At 35.6% G+C, this 13,933-nt stretch overlaps 1 protein-coding gene across 1 annotated transcript in view; it reads left to right on the forward strand.

Annotated features, from left to right (window-relative positions):
- The first annotated feature begins 883 nt into the window (after nucleotides 1-883).
- The window catches only part of LOC133837634 (protein tipE), a 34,876-nt gene continuing 21,826 nt past the window's right edge, over nucleotides 884-13,933 (forward strand). The window contains exons 1-2 of the mRNA XM_062268470.1: nucleotides 884-1,297; nucleotides 3,901-5,650. Of these exons, the coding sequence (XP_062124454.1) occupies nucleotides 4,881-5,650 (770 nt within the window). The 5' untranslated portion in view covers nucleotides 884-1,297; nucleotides 3,901-4,880. The remainder of the gene's footprint in view (nucleotides 1,298-3,900; nucleotides 5,651-13,933) is intronic.

A 13,933-nucleotide genomic window follows, 5' to 3' on the forward strand; every position in this document is an offset into this window, starting at 1 on the left:
GTTAATAAAGGTACAATTTAATGTATCATTTGTTGATAAATTTCACAGCTCTGTTAGTTTAACTTCATAAATTTTGCTAAATTACTATTTTATTTTTGTTTTAATGTGTTTTTCAAGATGATTAAAAAAGCTGTACACAAGATATTTACGTAGAAATTATTTTATTTTTTAAACATATATAAACTTAGCTTAGCTTATTTATTTATTACTTTATTTTGATAATCCTTTTCCCAAACAATAATATTGTTTGACATTTGTTGACTTTTTTTTGTTTCTTTTCAATTCTTTCAATTTCAATTCTTTAATTGAGCAAAACTAATTATTATTTGCATGGTAGTATTATCAAATTGTCGTGAAATATTAGAATTCTATATATCTTCATATTATTTTTTAATACAACTCTAACAATTTCTTAAATTGAATTTTTTCCCCCAATTGAATTCGATATCGAAAGAGTTAAAGTTAAAGTTAAAATTTGAAAATTTCATTTGAATATTAATTTTATTTTTTGTTATTGACTTTCTTCAATTCGATTTATTTGATTGTTTTGTTTTTTTTTATAAATAGTTTAATGCTGTTCATAAGTGGTCAACACTGATGGCAAGCAGCGAGCAACTCGTTCATGAATTCGTCTCTCTCAACGAGAGCGATGAATGCGCAACTGCGAGAATCCTTTCGAATGCTCGAAAAAAAGAAAAGCAGAGCGAACGTTTTGCTGTTGACGTTGGCGTCAACGTTGCCAGCGCAGTTGCAGTCGACGTTCGCAAAGTCGACGCCACCCCCCACACACAAACTCACGCACACAAACACACACACACACACACACACTCACGCAGAGGGACACACACGCAACGCACAAGTTGGTGGCGCGTCCTGTGGCGGAGTCGTCGGGTCGTCATGTCAGTTTTGGACAAACACTCCGAGAGGCACGTCAGGGCCCAGCGTGCGCGCTTCTCGTCTCGATCCAGTGTGTGTTGTGTGTGTTGTGTCTGTGTCAGTGTCAGTGTCCGTGTCGGTGTCCGTGTCTGTGTGCGCGTGTATGTGTTTTGCCTGTAAAAAGCCAAGCCAAAAGGCAGCAGATTCCCGTTCTGTGGCAAATTTGTGCTGTAATCGGCGGTACATTGTGCAAACGAAAAAAAAAGCGAAGTGAAAGTGCGACACTGAAGCGATAACAACAACAACAACAACATCAACAACAGCAACAACTACTTTAAGAGCAACGACAACAACAACAACAACTGGCAACTGACAACTGGCAGCAACGATGTGCGGGGCAGTGCCATTTCAACTGTCAAAAGTTAGTTAGATACTTGTGCTGAGTGCTTCATTTTTTCTTTTTGTTGTTGTGTGGCTTTTTCCTTTTCGTGGAGTAGTGCTAAATAGGCGTGGCGTAGGCGGCGAGCAGCGACATACATATATGTATCGACTTTCTACCTAACACAAAAATGAAAACAATTATAGATAACTTTTTGGTACACAGTGCGTATGCTTGATTTGTTGCTGAAGGCGTTAGACGCTGTGTGCTTACCAAATTCCTTGCAACTGTCTGTCGCTCATTAAATGATTGCCATTTGCAAGGACTCTGCTGCTGCTGCTGCTGCTGTGCTGTCATGACATTACTCATACGCCGTGTGGCCAGTCAGAGCAGTGTGGGAGGCGGGGAGGGACAAAAACTGAAACGCACACTGCAAAAATGAATGCTATATGAATGAAATCATCCAAATACACACAAACACTCACACACACACACAGGCAGACACGTGCATGTTTTGTAGGTGTGCTCTCAGTGTCTGTGTGTGTGTGCTGAAAATTCTGAACTGCGTTCAACTCCCGCAATGCCAAAAACAAAAACAAACTGTGTAGGTGTGCAGGAGTGTGCAGGTGTGTGTGTGTGTGTCTTGCTAATGTTCCAAGTGACCAGCGTTTAGAGTCACGCGAAGTTACAATAACAATAACAACAACGATAGCAACAACAACAACAGCAAATGCTCAAATAGAATATAGAGGTGAATAATGGGTGTCATGTGGACATGGACAGCAGCACCAGCCTTAGAATACTTGGAATATGAAAGCATAGCAGCTCAGCGAAAATATAAAATTGCTCCTACAACTACAACATAGCGTACTTGCAACAACAAACATTAGCAACAACAACAACTACAACAACAACAAGAGTAGCAACAAACGTAGCAACAGCAAGCAGCCCATTAGCATACAGCTACAGTGACTCAAAGCTGTATTTTTCAGCTGACAACCTAATACTATTAAAGGCATTAAAATATGTTAATAGTAGATGCAAAAGATGTTAAAGAAAAATAATATAACAGAGAATAAAACAAACACAATTTTCATTAATTTTAATAAATTTAATTTACTATTTATTCTTTTAAGTTTTGTTATTTAAATTTGTATTCAGTAATAAAATTTTTGAATTTTTTAAGCTTACAAATATAATATAAATAATATTTTCTTTCCTTCAAATTATACAATTTTCATTAATTATTATAAATTAATTTTTGTATCTCAATACAATTGAGATTATAATCTAAATTGTAATTATAATCTAAATTAATAAAATTTTCTTCAGTAAAATATTTATTCATGAAAATAATATTCAATTTCATTATTAAAATATTATAACTTTATTTTAAAAATGTATCATTAAAAACTTTTGTAAATGACAAAATAATAACTATTTAACATATATGTATATTATTATTGTATTATTTAATGTTATATTATTCAGATTTCACTTTTATTAATTGCATTTAAATTTTACTTTATTAATTCATTAGTTCAATAATTATGTTATACAAATATATAATTGATTGAGTAAATTGAAATTATTATTTAGTTAATTTATTTTTATATATTTTATTTAACTTTGGCTTCAGTGTAATATTTATTTATTTATTCGTTTTAATATTCTGAAGACAAATTACAGTAACTATATTTTTGTGGTATGTTATTATATTCTAAACTACAATTACAATAAATAAAAACCCTATTTTTAAATTTAAAACAAACCATTTTCACAATTTTCTTTTTAGACTCGTATATAATTTTTACGTGCATATAATTGGAATACATAATTTGTAATGCAGTTTATTTATTTGATTGAATGCAAAGAATTTTTGATGATATGCAATTTTATATATTTAATATTTAAATTGTAGCACAGTTTAATATTTGATTGAATGCCAATCATTCGAAGACATTGTTAATTTTAAATCAATCTTTTGTGTTAAACTTAATTGCCATTTGATGTTATTTCTGACAAAGGAAAATAAAATACGCGCTCTGGCCAGTGTGAAAGTGTGACCTAGAGCAGCTTTGGGTGACGGGCAGACATTGAACAGATTTGGAGAGTCGCAGCATCAGTGCGTCGCTGTAATAAATCATGCATATCTTGCTAGTTTTTTTTGTATTTCTTTTTTTTTTTCTTTTTGAGTGAGTCTAGGAAAATGCAAATAAATTGAAAAATAATAAAATGCCTTGGCAAAAAGGCAGGCAACAATAACAACAACAACAACAACTACAACAGCATAGAGCATGCCGCACAAAATGTGTAGCATAAATAATTCCACCCACAGAAAGGAAGAAAAAAAAAACAGAAAAAAAGATTACACAGTCACTAGGGCGACACACTAAAGAAAGTCGCAGTCGAAGTCGCTGTCGACGCTGGCAGCGGCATCGGCATCGCAGTCAGCTGAGCTCGCTCTTATTTACTCGCTGCTCGCCTCAGTTCGGTTTTCGGCACTCTCTCTCTCTCGCTCTCGCTCCCTCTTTTGTCAAACTAACCTACATCAACAGCTGTAAATTGCGGCGCCCACGCAAGCCGCACTTTGATAATTGCTGCCATTATCGTTGCTCAAGTTCTTGTTGTTGTTGTCGTTTCAGTGACAAAAGAAGCAGCAACAGCAACCACTACAACAATAACAACGAGAAGCAATTAAAAATAAATAAACGAAAACAACGTGTTAAAGTGTTGATATGCAATTATTAAATAATATTGAAGTTGCAGTTGAAGCTGAGTAGAAACACAAAACCGAAAACGAAATCGTCGTCATTCAGGAACAAATGAAGACGCTGGCGAGCGTCTTCCTCTCGCCATCTGACTGACTCTCGCTGTCTCTCTCTCTCTCCCTCTCTCTCTCTCTCACTCCGTCAGTCTCTCAATCTATTGCTCTCGCTACAACTGTCATTCTCTCGGTCTATGCAACTCCCCCTCTCGTTCACTCGCTCGCTCGTTTGTTCGCCTGTCGTCGTCGACTCAACTCGCGCGCTCTCTTCGGCTCTCACAACAACAACGGCAGCGAGTGCTGTGAGCATTGGCTGGCCGAAAACAGCTGTTTTTGTCCGGTCTTCTTCTGCGTCGACGCGTGTGTACATAACCTCAATCATCGAGCAACAAAGTATAACAAAAAAGTCCTCGTGCTGCGCTTGGATGTTGCGGTAGGCAGCAACGCAACGTCGACGTTGACGTTGGCGTCGTCCAGCCCACTCTCTCTCTCGCACTCTCGCACTCTCTCGCTCCTTTGCTCGCGCAGTCTCGCGCACTCACTCACACTCACACTCTCAGACTTTTGTGCTGCTTTGACGAGTGCAACGGCTGCGTCTAGCCCAAGGAGCAGCAGCTCTCAGGCCGAGCCGCAGGCTTTGGCTGTTGCGGGTGGTGACGTCGCTGCAGCTGCTGCTGCGACGCCGACGTCAGCGCAAGCAACAACAACAACAACAAAAATAACAGCAACGAGAACAGTAACAGCAACAACAACAATAGCAGCAGCAACGGCAGCAACGACAGCAGTAGCAGCAGCAGCAGCAGCAGCAGCAGCAACAATCAGCAGCAACATCAGCGCCCTGTGTGCACCGACAATAATATGAGGAGTGGCAGTTCGGAATTACTACTCGAGCAGCAACAACAAGAGCTACGGTTACGTAAAATCCGAGAACTGGCTCCAAAAAAGAAAAATGGCAATCGGCGCTTTCGTTCGTGGCGGGAACGTGCGCGTTTCTATGGCACCTCAACACTCGCCTTCTTCTCGGTGACCGCCGGCGCATCGCTGCTATTCCTGGTGCCGCTCTACGTCGATCCGGCCATCTCGACGCTGAGTCACGATTTCGTCGAGCATCCCACGCTGTGCACAACGACGCGTCGCGAAGATCTCGTCGGCATCTTCAACTGTTCGTGGAGCTCGTGCCGCGAGGGCTGCACCTCAGATCTATATCGTTGTGTCCACATCTATGTGACGTTTATCGAACAGAACATAACGATACCCGAGAATATGACCGATTATAGCAATTATACCGCCGATTGGGAGCAATCCAATGAGGCAACGCTGCTCGTCAACATCAAAGGTTGCGGCTATCCGCCCACAGTGACGTGCAAAAATTTCAATAACTATTATGGCGTCGAGGGCGCCATCTATCCGTGTTTCTATTCACGTAAAAATAAGACCGTCGTCCTAACGTCCTACAATCACGACGATCAGGTGTCCATGATCATACATTTTTTTGTGGTGCCATTTGTGATAACGGTCATCTCATCCATCGCCCTGTGCATCATGCACTGCGACTGCCGCTGCAAAAAGGATCGCAGCCATCGACGCAATCGTCCCCAGTGCCGCAGGCCGCGCATCGAAAATCTCAGGTGAGTTGAGCTATCAAAATGTTATCATTGAATGTATGAGAACCTAATGAATCAATGCTTAATGATATAGTCACATTTATGTAAAAAGAAAAATAGAATTTCAAAGCTAAGATAATGGATGAAACAAAAACAATTATATGGTTATATTCATTATAAATAAATTCAAACTTAATCTAACTCTTTGGAATAGAATATTCTAAAGCAGAAAAATGGAAATTTAATTTATTTTATTAAATTCATCTTTTATTACTACATTTCAAAAAATAATGATAACTATTTATCTAATAGCTGACATAACTGAACAACCGTCTAAATGTAACTTAGATTTTAGAACTAAAGCAATGCCGATGAAAGTAATTTAACATTTATCACAAGAACTTTACACTTTAAGAATGCAGATTGGATTTTCAATAAGTAACCAAGCATTCAGTCAGCTGAGTTAAATACTTGTGTTAACTACCCAGAAGATTGTTCATTTTTCATTGCATTTTAGATTTCTTTTGTAGAAATATTAAAGTTATAAAATACTTATAGAATAAAGTTAGAAAATACTTTATTCTACTTTAATAAAGTTAGAAAATACTTTATTCTATAAGTATTTTATAACTTTAATATTTCTACAAAAACCTTAAATTATCAATAAAATTAATAGATAAAAAGTGTATATATAAGAAAGCAAAATTTGAATACCTCTCACTATATTTTATCGCGTATTTTACAATGACAAATCTAAATATAAAGAAAACTTTAGGATAAATAAATGTACAAGTGAACAATAATTAAACATTTTAAATTTAAAATTGGAAAATTGTTTTGTCTATTGTAATTCATTTCTCATATTAAGAAAACTCAAAAAATATATCACGAAAATTCTGAACTAGAAAATATCGATCAAAGATTTCCCCTTCAAACAACATCTGGTATTAGTTTCCTTATAGCCTGGCGCATAATAATTAGCACTTAAGCAATAAACTTATTTTGGCCAAGTCCACTTTGGCATTAATTCAGCATCTTGGCATTAAACATGTCCGAACTTGTCGAGCCCAAGTTAATTTGCATGCATCGTCGGATTTAGTTTCAGTTGACTTCAAATTGCAAGCTCATTTAAATTAATGAAGTTTCACGAAAACTTTCACAACAACTTGCGCTCTGTTCTCTGTTTTGTTCTACTACTATATATGCTGTTCAGGACAGCTGCCACATGCCACCTGCCACAATTTGTCGATTGCCATATAATTTAGTGTCCATTATATTTGTTTTCGTCTTTTCTTTTATGTGTTGATAGAAGATTCGAATAATTTAATAATGACAGCCGCAAAGTAACATTAGTAGTATTCTTTTTTGAGTTATAAGTGGTATATATTATTTATACATCTAGGTGTCACATGCGTGCACACACACACATACATTAATACCCCGCCCAATGAAACGAAAAGCATTAGCCAGCCGGCAAACGAGGCACGTACATAGCACGCACCACGCTGCGTATGATTGATTTGTTGAGCTGTTGACAAGCGAACTTTCGATTGAGTTTTTCGGTTCAGTTTGATATTTGGTATGTGCGCTCGCGTATTTCGTAGTCACATTTTGTGTGGTCGTCGGGCTTTGACGCTCCGACATCGAAGTGAGACAATAACAATTACATTTATCATGTGAGCTTAATGCAGGAACAAAAAACAAAAAAAAACAAAAAGCACTACAAAAGCCACCACCAATGGCATTGCCATTGATTCTCAATTATCGTCCCTTTGTGTGCTCCTCGTATGCACATGCCGCTGATGTGACTGTGGCTTTTGTCTGTGTTGCGTTCGTTTTGTATTGTTTTTTTTTTTTGGTGGATTATTTGCCGTGTGTGTGCATTCTGATTTGGTGTTTTTTGGTTTTGCATTTTCAATTGCGACTTCAGCACTCAATCGATAATGAATAGCCCTTTTTGCCTTTTGCCACGTGCATTTGCATTATTCAATTGTTTCTGACGTGGCTGCCACCCCAGACTCGGGGTTGCACATGCCCCGAAAAACAAGGGCCACGTCCAAGTCTCGAGTCGAATGCAATCAATGCTCCCTTTTGTGTGTCCAGTTTTAGGCATTTCACTCTCTCTCTCTCTTTCTCGACTCAGGCACGTGTCTCAGCAATTAGTACGAGTGGCCCAGCTCAGTGTGATATGCAATCTGCAAGTGAAACGGAGATTTTGCCGCCTTAGTGTGTGTGTGTGTGTGTGTGGCAAACACGATTATGCACAGCAATAATGAACAATGCCTGTCACTCAATCAGTTACTCAAATGTGGCCAAGCATTATGGCCTAGTTGGGTTTAGCTTACAATGCTTCTTTGTGGTTGATTTGTTATGGATATTTAATAAAGGCATGCAAGAAAATATACTTTAAATGCCTATTGATTGACTAAACTATAAATTTATGCTCAAAGTCATACTTTAAATTTGATTCAAATTAAAAGAAAGACAATTGAAATTAAACATTAACGAATCTTCTTTAAATGCTATCTGATTAACTAAGCTATATATTTATGGTCAAAGTCATAATTTAAATTGCACTAAAAGAAAGATTAATGCAAATCAAGCTTTGTTTCACTAATGTCTACAAATTATGCTCAAAGCCATAATTAAAATTGCTCTTATCATAATAAAAATAACTTTGTTTGACTAATGTCCGCAATTTATTTATAAGTCAGCTTAATCTTAAATCAATTCATTTATGCAATTTATCATATATTAAATTTGCTTGAAGTGTTTTCTATTTGAAGTAATCTCTTAAATTTCTCAGCTAGCAGCGTTCCAAATGAGCGCCATGACAATGTTAAAGTAAACTTTATGTCAGGTGTAGAAACCAACAACAAAAACAAACAAACACAGAGCGAAAACAAAACCAAAAAAAAAAATGATGAGAAACACACAAGCACACACACACACACAAAAAGGACGCATAATTTAGCTTGTTTTCAACGGAAATCACTAATAAAAACAGTTGAAAAAGAGCTGCTGAAAAGTTGGAAAACAAAATGGCGTCAGCTTGTGCCGTTTGTTAATGCTATCTGTGCACACGCACACCAACACACACAGCGACACAGAGACGAGTGTACGTTACATAATCAGCTTACCTTTTTGTCGCACAGTCGTTTCTTTTGTTTAAAAATAAAATGAATATAAAAGAACGAGGTGAGCGAGGGAAAATAATTCGAGTTACTTTTTGCCCAAAACGGATTTGCAGCATATCATGTGTGTGCACAGTTCTTTGAGCTGGCAGCATGCCATATTCGCATTTAACTATCGATTAGATGTTTCCTGCTAATTTCACGTTGCATGCTTCAACACGCTTGCCACACACTGAATCTCCATCTCAATCTCAATCTCGGTCTCGAATCTCGAGTCAAGTCAAGTCAATCAGCCAATGAGGCAGCCCCTCTCGGCCTCTGCTTCGTTGCTGTTACTGCTGCTGCAGTTGCTGTTGCTGTTGCTGCTGCTTCAAACTCTTAACAAAGCGGCAAGAGAAGCGTCTTCAAGTGCAGCTGTTGCAGAAATGGGTGAAGAGCTGCTCCTTGGCGAAAGTGGCCTACTTAGCCCAGGCCAAACTGCTGCTGCTGCTTCTACTGCTGCTGCTGTGGTTGCTGTGTTGCTTGCCGCGTATTTGCCGTGCCGTGTGTGTGTGCCACTTCTCGCTATGCAACGCGTCTTCAAACAAAAAAAATACAGAAAATAAAAAATCAATTTTCGCCTCGCCTTATGAAGAATCCAAAATGCAATGTGTGAATGTGAACGTGTATGCGTTGAAGTCACGTCTTTCATACTTTTAATAGCTTCTTCTTCTTCGTCTTCTAGCACTTCTTATGCTTTGGGCCCCAGTTCAATAAATTTCTCAACACTTTGTCTATATTTCTTGCAAATTGACACGAACGTTGCTCGGTGCTTATTGCAAAATTGTATTAATAAATATTATCCATACCAGTAACTTTTTATGTTTCAATTGAGACAATTTAAACAGCATATTGATTGTAAATGTGCTGGGATAAAATATGTTCTGTATTTCATTATATTTGCACATACTTTTTAGTGTTATTTGAATTTCAATTTATTTATTTGTCATAAATTCGATTCAAGCGTATACGTAATTTTTTATAGCATCAATAGAATATTAATTATTATATTTAATTAATAAAAAAGTTTTTTAATTTTATGTTATTTGATTTTATTTATTGCAATATTTCATACACATTTGTTGTCTTCAATTGAACAGTGTTGTTTCTTTTATGCGTATACGTAATATTTTTAGTATAGATAGCAGTAAAATGGTTTCATAATATAGATATTACTTTTAATATTATCTTATTTTATTTATTGCAATATTTCATATATATTAATTTACCTCAATTCGACAGTTCCTTTTATACGTATGCGTAATATTGTCAATGTAAGCAGAATATGGATTTTAAATTAAAACGAAATGGATATTGAAATTTTGTACTTGAAAATATGTAATTATATTTTATTTAAATTTATTTATTTGTCATAAATTGTTTTCAAGCGTTTTTATAGCATAAATAGAATATTAATTATTATATTACAAATTTTAATTATAATTATAATTTTTGACATATATTTTTAAGTTTGTGCGTATACGTAATTTTTTCAATATAAGCAAAATATTAATTGTAAATTTAGTTCAAGCATACAATTGTATTGTAAACATATTTTAATGTTATTTGGTTTAATTTTATTATATATATTTTAAATACTTGCACATTGATTCCTTTTTTTAATTATCGCGTATACGAAATTTAGGCAACATAAAACGATGTATATTTTTAGATGTAATTGAAGAAAATAAGTGTTAAATTTCAATATTTTCACAAATATTTTCAGTTATTTAATATTTTCATTCAAATACTTTATATAGATTATTTGCATTTGTTCCATACGTATACGTAATTTTCTCAAAATGAACATGGCATTTATTTTATTATTTGGTAAGGAAAAATGATTATTTTATTTTAAAATTAGTAAATATATTTTATTATTTAGATTTTATTTTTGATCTATTTTTTTGAATGCGTATACGTAATTTCCTTACAAATAAAAATGAAGTATACGCACTGGTATCAATATTCTAGTTGACAGAACAAATCCTGATAAAACCATAATTGTATTTTACATATTAGAAAGGATGAATAAATTGACTCACAGGAATTCCTTTCTCTTTCACTAAGTAAATATTCATTTTCAGCACAAAAAGAGCTGCAATTGCTTGGGCAATGTTATTCTTCCATTGTCAATTTTGTTTAGCTTAAGTAATTGCTGCAAAATGTGGGCTTAAGCGATGCTGGATTATAATTGGGTTTTCGTTTGTTGTTGTGGAGAGTAAAGACTCGTTTGTGTCACGTCAAAATGTCGACAGAGAATGAGAGAGAAAGACTGTTTGCAATCTAATCTTTTGCTTGATTATCCGTTGCTGAAATGTCACTTAGTATAGTGCAGTTTGCCAAAGCTACAGCTGCATTTCAAACTATGCTTAGTATAGAGAAACATTTTGCGTTTGTCTCACGTACTTCTTGTTTACTCACACACACACACACACATACAAATACAAACATGTTAGTTTGCCGGAAACAATGGGAGCATAAAAAATGCGGCACGCTTTTATCTCTTTTATTTTTTTTGGGTTTTTGGTGAAACCAAAGCAAAAACTGGCATAAGATGTGTGCCCGCTATTGTTATTTTTATCAGCAGCATGAAGAAAAATGTACCACATACACGATACTACTTGCTATGTGTGCGTGTGTGTGTGTGCGTGTATGTGTGTCGTATCTCAATCGTGGGTGGGCGGCGAAGGACAGCGTCTAGTTCTCATCACAGTCACGCCCCCTAATCGATATTAATAATGCGCAGCATATGAATGCCGTTCAATAAATTTTCGTTTTCCTTTTTCGCCATTCAAATGCAATCGGCATAGAAATTCCAAATCATTTGCCATTCGTCCCCTCGGGGAGAAAAAGGCGGAGGCAGAGATCTTACTTTGGCGTAAGTCGACATTCAAAACAAAAATCATGCTGCAGGCTGGCGTTGAAAGCAAGTAAGCAGACAGTCAGGCAGGCAAAAGCGAAAACGAAAGCGAATATTTGCCTTGACGCCGTTCGACTTCATTCAACTAAATCCCCACAAAATCCTTCGAGTTGGCAGGAAAAAGTCCGCTAAGTCAGTCAGCTGTCGCCGTTCGCTATTCGCCATTCAGCACTCGGAGTCGGAGACGCAGTCACATTTAGCCAGACATAACATTAATAACGCACACACACAGACACACACACACTAGTTGAGATGTACTCGAAAAGGACAATAAGTAATGTACTTGTGTGGACCCTGAAGGCGGCCATCGTAATCGTAATTGCTATGACAGAGATTCATGCCCATCAAAGTTGGAAGTAAAAAACAACTTTCAGCTGCGTAATGAATTTGTTTACCCTCATAAAACAATAAAGATGAGCCGATAAATGAATTGCATATAATTCAACGTTCATAATGAGTTTTCAATACGAAAACTTTATTAAAATGTCAAAAGGGAAATATTGACATAATGTAAAAATAAAAGTATAACTCAAATGAATTGAGGTAAATTGAAATGAGTTCAGAAAATGTGAAACATTGCTAAGAGAAATTTACATAAATTTAAAATATCTATAAACAAAATTAAACATTAAACATGCAATTGAATTAATGCAATATCTACAAAATGTCATATTAGTTGATTAATTGAAAAAAAAACATAAAATATATATTGAGTTGGTCAAAGGAATTAAATTAGATAGAAATGACTTGAGGAACTATAAGAATTTTTAAAATTAATGTTTGCTTAGATAATTCATTTTTCATTAACAACTTTGTTAACAAAGTATATACTTTATATAATGTCATACGAATCGCTTGATTTGGTGAATTTATAAAAGTATAAAAGAACTTGAAATATGAATAGAATTAGTCAAAGGAATTAAGGAAGATTCTCAATAAAGAATTTAAAAATATAAATATTTCCTTAGAAAAAATTAAACTTCAATTCACAAACTTTGTTAATAAAAATGTCACGAACTTAAAATTCGCTTTACACGATTAATTCATAAAAAACCATTAAATATCAATTGCATAAATGTGCGTGCATAAAGTTAGCTAGATCTTTTGTTTGCTGGCAATTCCCTTAACACTTAAAGAAATGCTTAGACAGCATATTTTGAGAGGTGGCAAGTGGCATTTGAAGAAAACGGCTCTAAAATGTGTCGCCCCAGACAATTTAGTAAAATACATAACTCAACAAAAGGCTGCCAAGACATCAGACATTGCAATTCCATTGAGATTCGAGCGTTGAACGTTGAACGTTGAGCGTGCTTCACTTGCTTGGCCGTGTGTTTTTTTGGCCAGTGCCTCGCCTTGGTAATCAGACATAACACAAATGCTGAAAAATATGTGTATGTAGAGAGTACTATATATGAACGTACATATTGCATGCATGGATATTATCTAAATTTGAGTATGTTATTAAAGCAAATTTATGGCGAGGCCAGACGGTTTATACTTTTAGCGCTTTTGGGTTTGTGGCAGCGTCAAGTGGAAGCATCCCATAATAAATTAAAGGAATACAAACAAACACACACACACACACACACACATGAGAGCGAGAGAGAGATTCATGTAATTCCAAAGGCAACAACATAACCATGGGGTCGGTTTAATGGTCACACGTTTGGTTGAATATACCGAGAGCATATGAGCACAGACTTATGCATATGCGAATTATGACCAGAGAGAGAAAGAGAGAAGAAAAATTAGATTGGATTAGGCGCTGGGTATACGAAAAAGGTTTTTTCCTATCAGAAACTAATAAGCTGAAATCTAAGCCAACATGAGAACAAGAAAACTGGCTATAAATAAAGGAAAATACACAAAGGAAATGATGTTAGTTATCTTAAGCAAAAATGTTAAATATAATCCCGAACATTTTCAAGATTAATAAACCCTCATGAATAACCAAAACGAACTCAACAGTTGAGCTTAAACTAACGAAGAGTTTTGAGGCATTTTCCAAACTATGAACACTTAACCGAGCCTGAGAATATGAAATGAGCAGAGGAGAGAAAGAAAGAAAATGCTGTATAAAATTTGCTAAGAATTATGCTTTGCGCATATGTGCATAAATTGCATTTAAATTTCTGTTTCAAATGTTGCAAATTAACAGCATTTTACTTAGCCAAAAGCACGTTTCGTTTCTACCTGTTCGTGTGTGTGTGT

This window comes from Drosophila sulfurigaster, chromosome 2R (assembly GCF_023558435.1).
Source record: "Drosophila sulfurigaster albostrigata strain 15112-1811.04 chromosome 2R, ASM2355843v2, whole genome shotgun sequence".
NCBI lineage: Eukaryota > Metazoa > Arthropoda > Insecta > Diptera > Drosophilidae > Drosophila > Drosophila sulfurigaster.